The 19,514-nt window shown below is 48.6% G+C and overlaps 2 protein-coding genes across 4 annotated transcripts in view; one reads left to right on the forward strand and one right to left on the reverse strand.

Annotated features, from left to right (window-relative positions):
• The window catches only part of ralgps1 (Ral GEF with PH domain and SH3 binding motif 1), a 714,125-nt gene that overhangs the window by 350,114 nt on the left and 344,497 nt on the right, over positions 1–19,514 (reverse strand). The gene's annotated exons all lie outside the window — the stretch shown is intronic.
• angptl2b (angiopoietin-like 2b) overlaps positions 1–19,514 on the forward strand; it is a 50,372-nt gene that overhangs the window by 16,855 nt on the left and 14,003 nt on the right. Inside the window, exon 2 of the mRNA XM_078425770.1 lies at positions 7,994–8,792. Coding sequence (XP_078281896.1) covers positions 7,994–8,792 — 799 coding nt within the window. The remainder of the gene's footprint in view (positions 1–7,993; positions 8,793–19,514) is intronic.

The following is a 19,514-nucleotide window of genomic DNA, read 5'->3' on the forward strand; positions in this document are numbered from 1 at the left end:
CACCCGGGTTCGATCCTGACCACGGGGGTTGCATGTACGGAGTTTGTACGTTCTCCCTGTGACTGTGGATTTTCTCCCGGTGCTCCGGTTTCAGCCCACATTCCAAAGACGTGCGGATTTGTAGGTCAATTGGCTCTCTGCAAATTTTCTCTGGTGTGTAGGGAGTGGATGAGAAAGTGGGACAACATAGAACGAGTGTGAACGGGAGATCGATGGCCAGTGTGGACTCGGTGGGCCGAAGGGCCTGTTTCCAAGTTGTGTCTCTAAATTAAACTAAAAAAAATTAAACTTATCTCCTTTTATTTTCTGCAATTAACCAATTTATACCGGGTGCTCCGGTTTTGCTCCCACACTCCAAAGACATGCAGATTTGTACGTTAATTGGCTTCTGTAAATTGTCCCTAGTGTGTAGGATAGTGCTGGTTGGCGCAGACACGGTAGGCCAAAAGGCCTGTTTTCACGCTGTATCTCGAAGCTGAACTAAACTAAACTAAACAGGGGCAGATCTGGGTTAAGCGACAGATATCCAGGCGTAATTGTGAACTTATTTGCATTCCTGGCTAGAGTCATTGATCAGGAAGGGTGAACCTAGCATCAAAGATAACGGGATAGCCCTGGAGATGGATGATAAAGTCACTTTGACAATACAACAGGATATTGCTAAGGTGAAGGCCTCTTTTGTTGTGGACTTGGCCATCTGTTTGATGACCTCTGGGTCATGGCACTCCCAACAAGGCTCAAAGCGGCACAAGTTAAACATTTATTTCCGTTCAAAATGGTGAAGAAAGAAACTTAAATTCTTCCCATTCTTTTGGTTATTTGGATGTTTTTCTAAAACCATTGTTTGGACAAATTTACGCCCTTCATTCATTAAAAGATATGAATGGTAGGGCCACTGCCTCACAGTGCTGGTGACCTGGGTTTGATCCCAATCTCGGGTGCTGTCCGTGTGGAGTTTGCACGTTCTCCCTGTAATCGTGTGGGTTTCCTCCGGTTTCCTCCCACACTCCAAAGACGTGTGGGTTTGTAGGTTAATTGGCCCTCTGTAAATTGCCCCTAGTGTGTCGGGAGTGGATGTGAAAGTGGGATACACAGAACTAGTGTGAACGGGGGTGATCGATTGTCAATATGGACTCGGTGGGCCGATGGGTCAGTTCCATTATCTCTAAACTCAATTAAAAAAAATCAAAGTTATCTCTATTCATTTTCTGTAATTGAACTTGCAGGTTGAAAACACACCCGTTCTCGCACTTATTTCGGATTGGGATGCTTACAAGAAGGCAAACACAAACTGCTGGAGTAACTCAGCGGGTCAGGCAGCATCTCTGGAGAAAGGAAATAGGTGACGTTTCGGGTCGGAACCTTTCTTCTAAGATATATGTAGGGGGTGGACTGGAGACGAGAAAAGGCCAGAAAACCAGGGCCGCCCAACTGATAGTGTGGAGTCCATAATGACCCATTATTGGCTGGGATTTGTAGGGTCCCAACCCGAATCATCGCCTATCCAGATTCTCCTATGATGCTGCCTGACCCGCTGGGTTACTCCAGCACGTCGTGGCTTATCTTTCCGCGCTTGGCTTTCTTCCCCTCAACTGAAAGTTGGCGTGCAGGTACAGCAGGCAGTGAAGAAAGCTAATGGCATGTTGGCCTTCATAACGAGATGATTTCAGTATAGGAGTAAAGAGGTTCTTCTGCAGTTGTATAGAGCCCTGGTAAGACCACATTTGGAGTATTGTGCACAGTTTTGGTCTCCTGATTTGAGGAAGGACACCCTTGTAATTGAGGCAGTGCAGCGTAGGTTCACGAGATTGATCCATGGGATGGCGGGACTGTCATATGAGGAAAAATTGAAATGATTAGGCTTGTATTCACTGGAGTTTAGAAGGATGAGAGGGGATTTTATGGAGCCATATAAAATTATAAAAGGACTGGACAAGCCAGATACAGGAAAAATGTTCCCAATGTTGGGGGAGTCCAGAACCAGAGACCACAGTCTTAGAATAAAAGGGAGGCCATTTAAAACTGAGGTGAGAAAAAACTTTTTCACCCAGGGAGTTGTGAATTTGTGGAATTCTCTGCCACAGAGGGCAGTGGAGGCCAAATCACTGGATGGATTTAAGAGAGAGTTAGATAGAGCTCTAAGGGCCAGTGGAATCAAGGGATATGGGGAGAAGGCACGCACGGGTTACTGATTGTGGACGATCAGCCATGATCACGATGAATGGCGGTGCTGGCTCGAAGGGCCGGATGGCCTCCTCCTGCACCTATTTTCTACGTTTCCATGACCAGCCTATTAAGGGCTGGACCTGCTGAAGCTGCAGTCCATGCCCTCCCGGCCTAACGTTCTCCAGGCTAGAAGGGGAGAGGCCACTCACCCCTCCACACCTGAAGGCCGCCCCGCGAGGCGGCTTTGAGCAGCGAGGAGGCCTCAGGCAGCCTACCACGTGTCCCCTCCCCCACCAATCTGACGGGCTTCGCCCAGCTTTAAGATGCAGCCGAGAGTCGGAGATATTTGACAAGAATAGTCAAGCAACAGTTCATTGTTAATGGCGGCGCAGCGGTAGAGTTGCTGCCTCACAACGCCAAAGACCCGGGTTCAATCCTGACTACGGGTGCTGTCCGTACTTACTTTGTACTTTCTCCCCATGACACGCGTGGGTTTTCTCCGGGAACTCCGGTTTCCTCCCACACTCCAAAGACGTATAGGTTTGTAGGTTATTTGGCTTCTGTAAATTGTCCCTAGTGTGTCGGACAGAACTAGTGTATGGGGTGATCGCTCGTCAGCGTGGATTTGGTGAGCTGAAGGGCGGGTTTCCACACCATGTCTCTAAAGTAAACTTAATTAAATGACGCTGAAAGAAATGCAAATTTTTAAAACACAAAAATTAAGTATGTTCTTTGGAGTTAAAAAATGGAAAGATATTGTTTGGAATTTAGAAGCATTGGGTTTTATCTCATCAAGATATGATGATCTGGAAAGGGGAGCAGGGTAGATGTGATGTATACATTGAAGACATGTAGTTATGAGGTTTACAGCGGAGGTGCACAGCAATCCCTTGCAGAGTGGTGACTGTGTAACTCTCCGCCATAGAGGGTTGTGAAGGATACATCATTGGGGTTGGTTAAAGAGGCTGTGGAGAACTATTTTGAAAGAGCAGGAAACTGAGGCCAACGGGGAAGTGGAACAGAAGCCGCGGGCTGATCAGCCGCTAAATTACAGCATGGACTCGAGGGGCCGAGTGGCCTACTCCTGCTCCTATTTACTGATGTTCTTTTGCTCCCAGAAACCTATCGAAGTTTCTGCAGGGTCAGAGACCCTGAATGAGAAGGGTCTGGAGAAGAGTCCCAGTCTGAAATGTCTCCTATGTACACTCTCCTGAGATGCTGTCTGCTGCGCTGAGTTACTCCGGCACTTTGTCTTTTTTTCCCTCATGTGAATGAATAGGGCTGCTGTTTGTTCCACCAGCCCTGCCAGGCATGAAGCTCCACCCGCTACATGTGAAGACCACCTCTTTAGATTTAGGTTTATTATTGTCACGTGTACCGAGGTACAGTGAAAAGCTTTGTTTTGTATGATATCCAAACAGATCAGATAATACTCCACCTAAATACAATCCAGTCAAACTCAAGTACAATAGGTAGAGCAAAGGGGGAGATACAGAGTGCAGAATATAGTTCTCAGCATTGTAGCGCACCAGTTCCAGAGACAGTCCAATGTCCACAATGGGGTAGAGGTGAATCGGACAGTACCCTGGCTTATGGAAGGATAGTTTAGAAGCCTGATAACAGAGGGTGAGAAGCTGTTCCTGAGTCTGGTGGTGCGCACTTTCAAGCTTCTGTACCTTCTGCCGGACTGGAGCGGGGAGAAGAAGGAATGAGGCAGATACAACAGTGGCATTTGAAAGAGTTTTGCACAGGCACATTGATATGGAGGGATATGGATTATGTGCAGGTAAATAAGAGCTGGCCTTGGCTTTATGTTGGGCACGGACTTAGTGGGCCAAAGGGCCTGTCCCTGCGCCTTAGTGGTGTGCGTGCTGTGGATGGCTGGGGTAGAACAAGTCTTTGATTGTGTTGGCTGTTTTTCAGAGTGACGTGTAGATGGAGTCTATGATGGTGGGGAGTCTGGTCTGTGTGACGGACTGGACTCCATCCGCAGCTGTCTGCCATCTCTTGCAGTGCTGGGCAGAGCTGTTCCCAAACCAAGCTGCGATGCACCTGTAGCAGTTTATGAGAGTCACTGGAGATGTGCCAAACTTCCTCGGGGTCTTAAGGAAGCGGAGGTGTTGGTGTGCCTTCTTGGGTCACCTCACTGTGGGTGGTCCCACATTGGTAATTAGTGAGGGGCAATTGATTAGGAGACACAAAATGCTGGAGTAACTCAGCGGGTCAGGCAGCATCTCAGGAGAGAAGGAATGGGTGACGTTTCGGGTCGAGACCTTTCTTCAGATGAATTAGTAACTGGTAATATTAATTGCCAAGAACGTGAAGCTCTCGACTATTTCCACGCATCCTCCTTGCAGCCACATGCACAGTACCTCCACCCTATCCCCGTTACATTTGAGATCTGCTTCTGAGCTCAACGAAGAATCCTGCGCAGAGTGCCTGAGCACCTTGCGGCTGACTGTCAGCCTTATGAAACCTTTACTACCGAAACCAACTGCTCAGTAGCTTGCAAATACCATTTACACTTTCTCGGCCACATTGCCACAACAGGGCGGCACAGTGGCGCAGCGGTAGAGCTACTGCCAGCGCCAGAGACACGGGTTCGATCCTGACCACGGGTGCACACAAAATGCTGGAGTAACTCAGCGGGTCAGGCAGCATCTCGGGAGAGAAGGAATGGGTGAGGTTTCGGGTCGAGACCCTTCTTCAGACCTCCTCGCTACCACTGACCGCAGCTGCTGTCTGTACGGAGTTTTGTACATTCTCCCGGTGGCCGCGTGGGTTTTCTCCGGGCGCTCCGGTTTCCTCACACACTCCAAAGACGTGCAGGTTTGTAGGTTAATTGGTTTTGGTAAAATTGGAAATTGACCCTAGTGTGTAGGATAGTGCTAGTGTACGGGGTGATCGTTGGTCAGCACGGACCCGGTGGGCTGAAGGGCCTGTTTCCGCACTGTCCAGAGATCTACAGAATCTAAAGAGTCTAAAGAAGTTATTGATGTCCTTTGGAAATATATTATTACTGTGAGTGCTTTCATCAATCTAAGAAATGAAACGATGAGAGTTTTAGGCAGGCACGATGCAATATTTTTCCTATTGGGGTAGCACAGAGACGCAGCTGAAGGTTTTACTTTCAGTAAGTTTACTATTACTATTAGCGGTATGAACATTGATCTCTGTAACTTTAGATCATTCCTCTCTCCCTCTCTTTCCCCTCCCCCTTCCCAGTCCTCCCACTGTCTTCCTGTCTCCAACTACATCCTATCTTTGTCCCACCGCCTCCCCTGACATCAGTCTGAAGAAGTGTCTCGACCCGAAACGTCACCCATTCCTTCTCTCCTGAGATGCTGCCTGACCCGCTGAGTTACTCCGGCTTTTTGTGAAACCTTCGATTAGTAAGTTTAAGGTCGCACTGCCGCTGCCTCACAGTACCAGAGACCCGGGTTCGATCCTGACACCAGGTGCTGTCTGTGTGGAGTTTGCTCGTTCTCCCTGTGACCGCGTGGGTTTCTTCCCCATGCTCCGGTTTCCTCCCACATCCTAAAGACGTGCAGGTTTGTAGGTTAATCGCCCTCTGTAAATTGCCCCTCGTGTGTAGTGATTGGGTGAGAAAGTGGCAGAACATAGAACTGGTGTGAACGGGTGATTGGTGGTTGGCATGGACTCGATGGGCCAAAGGGCCCACTCCGTTTCCATGCTGTATCACTAAACGGAAACTAAACACCGGTATTGTCAGGGTGAGTTTCTCTGAAGGGGCAGGTGGGGCAATAGCTGACAATTTCCAGGGAGCATGGCGCATTAGTTTGCCGTGAGACAGCCCCTTTTCTTTTCTGTGTACACTGAGACAATGATGCAGACGGTCAGACATACCACTCGCTTGCTGCTCACACAAGTCTGTTATTAAGAGGGCAAGTGTTGTTGCAATTCCCAGTCTCCATCAAGTATAACTGAAGATGACTGGAGCCACATGTGGGAACAGGTGACTGTACTATAAGTATTTGCTGGCTAATGCCGCCAACACCCTCTGGCAGAATCTAGTGGGAATGACCCCAGAACGGCAGCAGACACGGACAGCTGACAGCTAAATCTGTTTTGAAAGTTCAACGTCCCTTGCTTGAGGGTGGCACGGTGGCGCAGCGGTAGAGTTGCTGCCTCACAGCGCCAGAGATCTGGGTACGATGCTGAATACGGGTGCTGTCGATACGGAGTTTGTACGTTCTCCCCGTGACCTGCGTGGGTTTCCTCCAGTTTCCTCCCACACTCCAAAGACGCACAGGTTTGTCGGTTAATTGGCTTGGTATGAATGTAAAATTGTCCCCAGTGCGTAGGATAGTGCCAGCTCACGGGGATCGCTGGTCGGTGCGGACGCGGTGGGCCGATGGGCCTGTGTCTGCACTGTATCACTAAGTACTGGCTGGGTAAATGTAAAAAATTGTCCCTAGTGGGTGTAGGATAGTGTTAATGTGCGGGGATCGCTGGGCGGCACGGACTTGGTGGGCCGAAAAGGCCTGTTTCCGGCTGTATATATATGATATGATATGATATGATAAACACTTAGACAGAGCTCTAGCACTGTGAACGACACCAGGAGCAATGAGGTTTGCGTTTGGCTGCAGCAGAGCAAATTAATAATGCCAAAACCAGTGAGAAGGCAAATTCAAAAGAGCATGTCAATAACTCCAACATAAACAGAACATGTCTAGTGTTTGTATAAAAGTGAGGTGTTCACAGCTGGCCTGGCTAACATTAGCACACATCATGCAGTCTGTGGAACTAACATCAAGCTGGAGATACATTTGTCTGGGTTGGTAGACTGCGGGATTATAATTGAGTAAAGGATTTTCATCAAGTGAAGATGTTACAAACTGTTCCAAGACCCACAATGGAAAGAACATTAACCTTTGGAAAGATTTTCCTTTTGTATTGAGTGAATATTCTCTTTTGCCCCGATGATCAGTCTTGGTCAGCACACAACAAAAGCTTTTCACTGCACATCGGTGCACATGACAACAATGCAGGAAACATGTTCCCAATGTTGGGGGAGTCCAGAACCAGGGGCCACAGTTTCAGAATAAGGGGTAGGCCATTTAGAACAGAGATGAGGAAAACCTTTTTCAGTCAGAGAGTTGTGAATCTGTGGAATTCTCTGCCTCAGAAGGCGGTGGAGGCCAATTCTCTGAATGCATTCAAGAGAGAGCTAGATAGAGCTCTTAAGGATAGCAGAGTCAGGGGGTATGGGGAGAAGGCAGGAACGGGGTACTGATTGAGAATGATCTGCCATGATCATATTGAATGGCGGTGCTGGCTTGAAGGGCCGATTCACCTCTACCCCATTGCGGACATTGGACTTTGTCCATGGAACTGGTGCGCTACAATGCTGAGAACTATATTCTGAGGAGGGATTTCTTTCGTCAGAGGGTGGTGAATCTGTGGAATTCATTGCCACAGAAGGCTGTGGAGGCCAAGTCAGTGGATATTTTGAAGGTGGAGATTGACAGATTTGATGAGTGCGGGTGTCGGGGGATATGGGGAGAAGGCAGGAGAATGGGGTTGAGAGGGAAAGATAGATCAGCCGTGATTGGATGGCAGAGTAGACACGATGGGCCGAATGGCCTATTCTGCTCCCAGAGCTTCTGAACTCTGTATCTTCCCCTTCGCCTGACCTATTGTACTTGAGTTTGGCTTGAGTGTTGTTATGTATGGCATTATCTGAATTGATTGGATAACATGCAAAGCAAAGCTTTTCACTGTATCTCGGTAGACGTGAGGCTAGTAAAGCTCAACCAGATGCTGGAGTTTAATAGCCGCCTTTGCCCTGTTTCTTTTCCAGAGGACCATTGCCTGCAGAAGCACCATGAAGAGGTTGTTGCTGGTCGTGTTATTGGCGCTGCTGGAGCCGGCGGTTGGCGAGGGGGAGTTTGGCGGCAGCGAGGAGCGCGAGGGGTCGTTCTTCCGCACGAGCCGGCACAAGCGGGCGGCCGCGTCGACGGAGAACAAGTGCTCGTACACCTTCATCGTGCCGCAGCAGAAGGTGACGGGCGCCATCTGCGTGAACTCGCGGCCGGAGCCGCCGGCGGAGGGCAGGGCCAACCGGCAGGAGCTGGAGGTGGTGACAGGAGAGCTGCTGAAGCAGCAGCGACAGATCGAGAGCCTGCAGCAGCTGGTGGAGGTGGACGGAGGGGTGGTGAACGAGGTGAAGCTTCTGCGGAAGGAGAGCAGGAACATGAACTCGCGGGTCACCCAGCTGTACATGCAGCTGCTGCACGAGATCATACGCAAGCGCGACAACGCCCTGGAGGTGGTGCAGCTGGAGAACAAGATCCTCAACCAGACAGCCGAGATGATGCAGCTGTCCAACCGCTACCGGGACCTGGAGCACAAGTACCAGCACCTGGCCGTGCTGGCCAACAACCAGACCTACCTGATCGCCCAGCTGGAGGCCAGGTGCCAGCTGCTGCCCGTGGCCAAGCCCATGCAGCCCCCGCCCCAGAGGCGCAAGAACCATCTCATCACCACCAACGAGATCCAGCGGGATCAGAACCCTCAGGACAGGCGGCAGCTGGCATTGAACCAGCTGCCCACCATGCCACCTCTCCCTTCCAACATGCCCACCGTCAAAACCCCATCGGGTAAGTGGACCGCAAGGTGCCTGGTTTTGTGTGGTGCGGGCTTTGTGGCAAGCACAGGTATAATGTCTGAAGAAGGGTCTCGGCCTGAAACGTCATCCATTCCTTCTCTCCAGAAATGCCGCCTGTGTTACTCCAGTGTTTTGTGTCCATCTTCGGTTTAAACTGGTTCCTTCCTACAACAGGTTTAGTGTCCGGCACACATACGGGTGGCACAGTGATGCAGCAGTAATGGTGCTGCCTTACGGCACCAGAGACCCGGGTTTGATCCTGACTACTGCCTGCACTGATGTGCACATTCTCCCTGACACCCCGTGGGTTTTCTCCGGGTGCTCCGGTTTCCCCCCACATTCCAAAGACGTATGAGTTTGCAGGCTAATGTACATTGTCCCTAGTGTGTAGGATAGAGCTAGTGAATGAGTGGTCATTGGTCAGCACGGACCCATTGGGCTGATGGGCCTGTTTCCACGCTACATCTCCAAAACTAAAACTAAGGTAATATGGGGTCAAAGTACCAATATCGAAACATAAAAACATTTGTTCAATAACACGTTGTGACATCTTTTATTAAATTATTAATCATAATTAATTAATTAATTAACATTCTCCTCTGATCTACCTGGATTACTTGATAACTCTCTTATCTTGATGACCCACAAGTGTGGTCTTCCACAGAGGTGGGAACATTCTTTGTCATAGGGCATTCTTTGTCATGCAGCATGAAAACAGGCCCTTCAGCCCAACTTTCCCACACCGACCAACATTCGTTCCACCTGCCTATGTGTGGCCCATATCCCTCTAAAAAAATGTACCTGTCTAAATGTTTCTTAAAAAGTGTGATAGTCCCTGCCTCAACTACCTCCCACGGCAGCTCGTTCCATACACCCACCACCCTTTGTGTGAAAAAGTTACCCCTCGGGTTCCTATTAAATCTTCATCCCCTCAACTCAAACCTATGTCCTCTGGTTCTCGATTCCCCTACTCTGGGCAAGAGACTCTGTGCGTCTACCCGATCCATTCCTCTCATGATTTTGTACACCTCTATAAAATCACCCCTCATTCTCCTGCGCTCTAAGGAATAAAGTCCTAGCTCAACCTCTCCCTGCAGCTAGGCCTCTGGAGTCCTGGCAACATCCTTGTAGACCTTGTCCACACCATTTCCAGCTTGACAACTGTATTGACAAGGTGTGTAGGAAAAAAACTGCAGATGCTGGGTAAAATCGAAGGTAGATACAAAATGCTGGAGTAACTCAGCGGGTCAGGCAGCATCTCTGGAGAGAAGGAATGGGTGACGTTTCGGGTCGGGACCCGAAACGTCACCCATTCCTTCTCTCCGGAGATGCTGCCTGACCCTGCTGAGTTACTCCAGCATTTTGTGTCTACCTAACTGTATTGACAATTTGGATTGACTTTAAAAAAAAATCTTTGCTAGAAAACCATCCTTCTTTCATTAAGTGTGGACCAACTAAAAACACATTACATTTACTGCAGAACAACTTCACTAAAGTCTGTGCTAACTTTTGATAGCCTAACTTGGCAACCAGTTTCATTTCTCTGAGCCCACTTAATGTAATTTTCAGTGATAGACGTCTTGCTCTGTAGCTTTGTCTGAGTAATTGTGTCTAACCCAGTCCTTCAACAGATATAGGCACAGACTAATCTTTGTTGCCAAGTGTCAATGAATTCTCGGGGATAGTTTTCAATAAAATATAATTTTGTGCTTTTTTGTGGAATGTTATACATATGAAACTCCAGGACTTTTCTGAACAGGCTTGCAGAATTAATTCACTTCAAGGCTTTAGCATGAACTTACAATGAAAACACCACATTTAAAAAAACGCACATTCATTATAATTGGAAAGTTTAGACTGGAGTCTTGGCCAACATTCCTCCCTCATTCAGTCCACGCCGACCAGCAATCCCAATACACTAGCCACTACCTTACACACACTAGGGACAATTTGCAATTATGCCAAGCCAATTAACCTACAAACCTGTACGTCTCTGGAATGTAGCAGGAAACCGGAGCTCCTGGAGAAAACCCACACAGGTCACGGGGAGAACGTACAAACTCCGCATCGACCCGTGGTCAGGATTTAACCTGGGTCTCTGGTGCTGGAGCACCCAGAGGAATCCCATGCAGTCACAGGGAGAACGTACAAGCTCCATACAGACAGGCACCTGATGTCAGGACCGAACCCAGGATTCTGGAGCTGTCAGGCAGCCACTCTCCCGCTGTGCCTTGCGTTTTATGCTGTCAGCAGATCTGTCTGGTTTTGCACAAAAGTAGTACTGGAGCTAATACTTTTCATCTTCCCTCCACAGAGTTAAACAATCTCTGGTGTACAGTAACAGTTAAGCTTGAAAGAAGGGGTTTAGACTGTGCTATTGTGTTAGGTGATTGGAATAAGTTCAGTCTTTCGAATTCTGAACCCTCAATATACTGCGCTCACCAAAAACTGCGCACAAAATAGTCCCTGGATTGGGAATACAAAGTAAGGTTCTCCAGAAGATAGACACAACGTGCTGGAGTAACTCAGCGGGTCAGGCAGTATCTCTGGCCAAAAAGGATGGGTGACGTTTTGGGTGGGGACCCTTCTCCAGGCTTGTTCTCTCTGATCTCTTTGACCGCGTGGCTTTTCCCCAGGTGCTCCAGTATCCTCCCACACCGCAAAGACTTGCGGGTCTGTCGGTTAATTGGCCTCGATAAATTTCCCCCCTCGAGTGTGGGGAGTGGATGCAAAAGTGGGATAACATAGAACCTGTGTGAACGGGTGATCGATGGCTGTCGTGGACTCGGTGGGCTGAAGGGCCCGTTTCCATGCTGTGCCTCGAGACTAAAATGGCCTTTCACTTTATTGACTCTCACAGAAATGAGGGCTATAGAGACCACCCAGTGCTTCTTCCACAGGCATTCGCTGAGAGCACAAAGGCTCCTATACCCACTCTGGGAGATCTTCACTCCCTCTGTGGCGAGCTGGGTGACCAAGGTAGACGGGGGCAGGAACGCTCATGGCTTTGTGTAGTGACAGAGCCACCACCAATGGCAGTAAGACATCTGATGGTAGGCTTGGCTTGGCTGCTGGAAATCGGTCCCATAGGTTCACACGCGTGTGTGGACTCCCAGAAACACTCCCCCAAGTGGACAACGTGCTCCATTGCCAACCAGTGCAATTGGAAATCCTAAGATAGACACAAAAAGCTGGAGTAACTCAGCGGGACAGGCAGCATCTCTGGAGAAAAGGAATGGGTGACATTTCTCGGTCGAGACCCTTCTTCAGACTGATGTGAGGGGAGAGGGAGCAACATAAGTACGGAAGTGTAAGGTGTGAAAATAGGACCAAAGGGAATGGAGATCAAGGAAAATGTAGAAGAGATCCTGAATCGGGAATAAAATCCTTAAAGCAAATAGTCCAGATCAAAAATAATCTCAATATAGTCCAAAGATTTTACCCACATGTTTGGATAGAATTACAGAGTCATACAGCAGGGAACCAGGTCATTCGTCTCAACTCCTCCATGCCTGACATTATGCCCCATCTACACTAGTCACATTTGGCCCCGAACCCTCTAAATCTTTCCCATCCATGTATCAGTCCTAGTGTCTTTTAAATGTTGTTATAGTACCTGCCTCAACTACCTCCTCTGGCAGCTCATTCCATACACCCACCACCCTCTGTGTCCAGAGATTGCCCTCACGTTTTTATTAAATCTTGCCCCTCTCAACTTAAACCTACGTCTTCTGGTTCTCGATTCCCTTACCCTACGTCAATGACTGTAGACAATAGACAATAGGTGCAGGAGGAGCCCATTTGGCCCTTTAAGCCAGCACCGCCATTCAATGTGATCATGGCTGATCATTCTCAATCAGTACCGCGTTCCTGCTTTCTCCCCATACCCCCTGACTCCGCTATCCTTAAGAGCTCGATCTAGCTCTCTCTTGAATGCATTCAGACAATTGGCCTCCACCTTCTGAGGCAGTGAATTCCACAGATTTACAACTCTCTGACTGAAAAAGTTTTTCCTCATCTCCGTTCTAAATGGCCTACCCCTTATTCTTAATCTGTGGCCCCTGGTTCTGGACTCCCCCAACATTGGGAACATGTTTCCTGCCTCTAATGTGTCCAACCCCTTAATAATCTTATATGTTTCGTTAAGATCCCCTCTCATCCTTCTAAATTCCAGTGTATACAAGCCTAGTCGCTCCAGTCTTTCAACATATGACAGTCCTGCCATTCCGGGAATTAACCTAGTAAACCTACGCTGCACGCCCTCAATAGCAAGAATATCCTTCCTCAAATTTGGAGACCAAAACTGCACACAGTACTCCAGGTGCGGTCTCACTAGGGCCATGTACAACTGCAGAAGGACCTATTTGCTCCTATACTCAACTGTGCATTTAACCTACCAATTCCCCTAATGATTTTTTTGCACCTCTATAAGATCACCCCTCAGTCTCCTGCGCTCCAAGGAATAAAGTCCGAGCCTGTCCTACCTCTCCCTGTGGCTCAGGCCCTCAAGTCCTGGCAGCACATTGGTGAATCTTCTCAGCACCTTCTCCTGCTTAGTGACATCCTTCCTGTAGCACAGTGACCAAAACTGAACACAATACTCGAAGGTGGCATTGACTCCATGGGCCAAACTGTTGTTTCCAATGGTATCCTTCTGTATGGCTCTTGTGATTGTGGACGCTAGGCCATAGCTAACACTCTGAGGGTATACAAATGACTTTGATGTGGTATGTAAACAGCCACCACAGGGCAGTGGTAATGCTTTCCAGAGGGTAGGTTTTATCCAGTGACTAATATTTGCAAAGACAGCAGGGATGTGATTAACAGTGCCTCCACTTATTGATTGAATGCACAGCTGCACTAGACCTGCAGTAGCTACGGACTATGCATTATCTAAAATAATCCCACACAAATTATTGTGCATTGGCTCCTCTCCTTTAACAAGATGCGTTCAAAGCATTGCAGAACAACAGCTGGAAATGCCTGCGTTTTTTACTGATTTAATCAGGACTGTAATAGCTCGCCCGCTGCAATATAATTCAAGTCAGCTGTCAGTGCGGACTAAATAGCATTCAGAAATGTCCGCAGAAAGGCTGCAAGTGTTTCCTTTCCCCGTCCCCTTCCTACAATAGCCCCAGGCGGCCTTCGGGGGGTTTTCCGCAAAAGGCTGCTCTGCCCTGAGAAAGCAAATGACTATAGGGCAGCACGGTGGCAGAGCGGTAGAGTTGCTGCCTTACAGCGCTAGAGACCAGGGTTCGATCCCAACAACGGGCGCTGGCTGTACGGTGTTTGTACATTCTCCCCACGACCGCGTGGGTTTTCTCCGTGATCTCTGGTTTCCTCCCACACTCCAAACGGGACACGTTTGTGGGTTAATTAGCTTGGTATTGCTTCCACTTTTAGCTAGTTAAAAGCCAGTTAATTAGCTTGGCATTCAAGAGAGAGCTAGATAGAGCTCTTAAGGATAGCGGAGTCAGGGGGTATGGGGAGAAGGCAGGAACGGGGTACTGATTGAGAATGATCAGCCATGATCACATTGAATGGCGGTGCTGGCTCGAAGGGCCGAATGGCCTCCTCCTGCACCTATTGTCTATTGTCTATTGTTTAAATGTAAGTTGTCATTAGGTCATAAGTGATAGGAGCAAAATTAGGCCATTCGGCCCATCAAGTCTGCTCCGCCATTCAATCATGGCTGATCTGTCTCTCCCTGCTAATCCCATGCTCCTGCCTTCTCCCCTTAGCCCTTCACACCCACACTCAGCAAGAATCTATCTATATATGGCCTCCAATTGTCCCTAGTGTGTGTAGAATAGTGTTAATGTGCGGGGGGATTGCTGGTCGGCGTGGACTCGATGGGCCTGTTTCTGCACTGACTAGGGCCTATCCTTGAAATGTCCTCGCCACAACGCAGTGATCTTGCATAAAGTGCAGCCGCCAAATGCCAGAGGCTGCCCTTCATTATTAACCATCTGTTTTGTGGTAAACAGTGGTCCTGCCAGCGACTTTCTGGGAAATTCTCTTTAGAGCGAAGTTATTTCAAGTAAAAACATCATTACAGGAGCTAAATGTTTGATATTGTGGATGCAGTCAACACAATTTCAAATAAAATAAATTACAGAGACTCGTTCTGTTCCCCTTGACAATCATTTTAACATCTGTGGCCAACGATCGAAACACTCTATCTGTATTCAGCTACAGCAAGAAGTTTAGAGATACAGTGTGGAAACAGGCTCTCGGTCTACTGGGTCAGCACCGACCAGCAATCCCCGCACACCAACACCACCCGACACACACTGGGGACAATTTACAATTAACCTACAAACCTGTACGTCTTTGGAGCGTGGGAGCAAACCGAAGGCCCCGGAGAAAACCCACGCAGGTCACGTGGAGGACATACAAACTCCGTACAGACAGCACCCGTAGTTAGGATCCAACCCGTCTCTCTGGCGCTGTGAAGCACCAACTCTATCGCTGCGCCACCGTGCAGCCCGAATTTTTGAAGAATGTGTCACAAAAATGCATGCAAGTTAAATTTGATTAAATATCGGTCTTTCCATTCAACTATTTCTTAATTCTTAAGCGTGATTATATATTCAGTTTAGTTCAGTATCGAGATACAGCTTCAATCTCTTTCAGTCATCTTGCAGGTAGAATAAAATACTATCCTGCACAGTTTAAGCGAATTAATTTATCCATAGCCAAATGTCAAATGTTTGTTTGATTGAAAGATACAGCTTGGAAACAAACCCTGAGGCCCACCAATCCGCCCAGCCATCGATCACCCATTCACTCTCGTTCTACGTTATCCTACTTGCTCATCCATTCCCTTCACATCAGGGACATTTTACAGAGGCCGATTAACCTACAAACCCGCGCATCTCTGGGATGTGGGAGGAAACCAGAGAACTGGGAGGAAACCCACGTGATCACAGGGAAAACATACATACTCCATACAAACAACACCCGAGGTCAGGATCGAACCCAGGTCTCTGGCGCTGCAAGGCAGTAACTCTCACCAGCTTCACAACTAGAGTTTTAAAATTAATGTTTTTAATACAGCTATTAGTGAACTGGAAGTAAATCCAGTTTATGCCTTGTTACAGTGAAGCTTGGTTTTCAAGTAACCCATACAAGGTATTATAGCTAAAAACTCTCAAGTACTTACCGACTTGTCAGTGATTTCAGCAAAAATTAGGACGCTGGAGAAGCATTCACAGCGTGGGAATTTCACGATGTTTCCGAAGACGCTGTAATCTCGACCTGACTCGGTATTGTCGTGGTCATTGTCGTGGTCATTGTCGTGGTCTTTGTCGTCGGGTAAAAGAAAAGTTTGGCAATCTGCTACGACTTTGACAGTCGCCGGCAGTCGCCTTAAAATCGCCTAAGTGGGACAGGCCCTTTATGACATTTATAAGAAGCATTAACACTGACTCACTAAAGCTGATAAGCTCTGCTTGACTTGCATGGTATTGTTTAACCTGCAACTGTTTGGCTGTCAAGACACCGAGCACTGCCAAAACACACAACAGGATCGCTGACTGAGATCACCCAATAAAAATGTTTTATGGACTTTATTGTAATTTTCTTAAAGAAAACCATGTCCACAATAATTTTCCAGGAATGTGACCAATTTCGGTAAATTATAAAAATTGCTTCAAGTGCAAAATATTTAAACCACAACCTCCATCGAGGTGAGTGTACCATCATCAACAAACTCACTAGCGGCAACCACCCAACTAGTATATTCATCAGAGGGAAAGGCTGTTCAGCCCATCAAGTCCATACTAGCTCCAAATTGTGACATTTGCGCTGAAGCTTTGCAGCCTATTCTCTCCCACACACCAGCAACTCCACATCCATTCCTTTGCCACTTCCCTGTAGCAGGAGCGATATACAGTGGTCAAGGGTGGCATGGTATCACAGCAGTAGAGCTGCTGCCTCACAGTGCCAGAGACCCGGGTTCCATCCTGACTAGGGGTACGGAGATTGTATGTTTTGCCCGGGTACTCAGGTTTCCTCCCTCACTCCAAAGACGTGCAGGTTTGTCGGTTAATTGGTTTCTGTAAATTGTAAAATTGACCCTAGTGTGGAGGTCAGTGCTAGAGTACAGGGATCGCTGGTCAGCACGGGTCAGGTTGCCAGAAGGGTCAGTGCTAGTATACAGGGATCGCTGGTTGGCACGGGTCAGGTTGCCAGAAGGGTCAGTGCTAGTATACAGGGATCGCTGGTCGGCACGGGTCAGGTTGCCTGAAGGGTCAGTGCTAGTGTACAGGGATCGCTGGTCGGCACGGGTCAGGTTGCCAGAAGGGTCAGTGCTAGTGTACAGGGATCGCTGGTCGGCACGGGTCAGGTTGCCCGAAGGGTCTGCTATCACGCTGTATCTCTAAAGTCTAAAGTCAAAAGTCTAAATTAACCAACCAGCATATCTTTAGTTTAGAGACACAGCATGGAAGCAGGCCCTCCGGCCCACCGAGTCCACGCCGACCAGCGATCCCCCGTTCACACTAGTTCTACTTTCTCCCACTTTCTCATCCGCTCCCTACACACTCGGGGCAATTTACAGAGGGCCAATTAACCTACAAACCCGCAGGTCTTTGGGAAGTGGGAGGAAACAGGAGCACCCCACTGGACACCCACGCGGTCAGATGGAGAGTGTGCAAACTCCACACAGACAGCACCCGAGGTCAGGATAAAATCTGGGTCTTTGGCGCTGTGAGGCAGCAACTCTACCTGCTGCGCCACTGTTCAGCCTAATCTCTCTTTGCGATATGGGAAGAAAGTGCAAACACTAACACTTCTCATGAAACACAGGAAATGGGTGATAGATGCTGTCCTGGACACAGCACCAACCGTGAACCAATGGTAAAACATTGCCTGATTCCACACTTCCAGTTCCAAACATCGTGATCACAGATTCCTTTTCATTCACTTACAAGACGTTTAGATCAATACCATCCACATCTCCACTGACACACCCCCTTACTCTTGCAGATGAGCGGAGACCAGTGTTCAGATTATTAAGCCCTGTATTTTATGGGAATGAATGGAATGATGGAACGCACCTGGGGAAGTTTGTGGATAAATGAACAACTGTATCAAGGATCATCAGTCTCTGACCTTGGGACTGACACGCTGCCTACCACAATAAAGGAAGGGGTATTTTTTATATTGCAACATTACAATTATTTCAACAATTTGCAGTATCAGATACTAAAGGGCGTAGCTTTAAGGTGGGAGGGGCAAGCGTTTTATACAGAGAGTGATGGGTGCCTGGAACATGCTGTTGGTGGTGGTAGAGGCAGATACAATAGTGACGTTTAAGAGACTTTTGGATAGGCACATGGAAATGTTGGTCTTGGCATCATGTTCCACACAGACATTGTGGGCCAAAGGGCCTGTTCCTGTGCTGTCCCATGTTCTGTTAAGGTGCAGTGATGTAATTAGTAGCACCAGAAGAGGCCTGGTGCTGTCTGTGTGGAGTTTGCATGTTCTCCCTGACCAGGGGGGTTTTCTTCGGGTGCTCCAGTTTTCTCTACATCCCAAAGACGTGCAGGATGGTAGGCTATCTGGCCACAATAAGTTGCCCTGAGTGTATCGGTGTGTGGTCGAATCTGGGGAGAGCTGATGAGAATACAAAATCGGATTAGTGCAAATGGGTGGTTGACGGTTGACACAGACTAGGTGGGCTGAAGGGCCTGTTTCTGTGCTGTTTCTTATCTATGTCCCACAACCTCTAATGCTTTCTTCTTCATTTGGGTTTACCAAACTTCTTTATGTTTAGTCAAGAGTCAAGAGTTATTTTTTTCCATTTTAATTTTTCTCTGGCACGTACACCATTACTGACACGAACTTTTCATTGTAAATTGACTCGAGTTTGGATTCACAGCAGTATTGGGAAGATTTGCCCTTTTATCGTTGGATCAGTAGCCCAGTTAGTGTTAGCCACTAAATTGCAGTGATTTACTGTCCCCTACAGATTCCATATAGAGACGCTCTCTCCTAATGTGACCCAGATTAGCAGAGCTTTATTCAGTTCAACGATACGTCACTGCCACATGTAGCCAGCCACAACCCAGTAAAATCACACAGTGGACCTACCTCGGCAGTACACGCAGAGTCACCATGTTTATCTGGAGACGACAACGTTTCAAAAGTTCTTAGTGCAGTCTTATCGTCTCGCAGCGGGTGAACCAGGCCTGTCAACGCACGTGGCCACACGCAGCCCACCAGGTTCCTCATTCTTGGCTGCTCCCCCCCCCCCCACCGGGTCCCTCCTTGATCTCAGTGACCCCCCCCCCCCCATGCTGGGTCTCTCCTTAATCTCAACCCCCCCCCCCCACCAGGTCCCCCCTTGATCTCAGTGCCACCCCCCCCCCCCCCCCCCCCCATGCCAGGTCCCTCCTTGATCTCAGTGCCCCCCCCCCAATCAGGTCCCTCCTTGATCTCAGTGCCCCCCCCCCCCATCAGGTCCCTCCTTGATCTCAACCCCCCCCCCCACCATGTCCCTCCTTGATCTCAGTGCCCCCCCCCCCCCCCCCACACTGGGTCCCTCCTTGATCTCAACCCCCCCCCCCCCACCGGGTCCCTCCTTGATCTCAGTGTCCCCCCCCCCACACTAGGTCCCTCCTTGATCTCATTCCCCCCCCCCACCAGGTCCCTCCTTGTTCTTAGCGGCCCCCCACCAGGTTCTCAGCCCTCCCTTACCCGGCCCACC

The sequence above is a fragment of the Rhinoraja longicauda genome, chromosome 31 (genome assembly GCF_053455715.1).
Source record: "Rhinoraja longicauda isolate Sanriku21f chromosome 31, sRhiLon1.1, whole genome shotgun sequence".
Classification (NCBI taxonomy): Eukaryota; Metazoa; Chordata; class Chondrichthyes; order Rajiformes; family Arhynchobatidae; genus Rhinoraja; species Rhinoraja longicauda.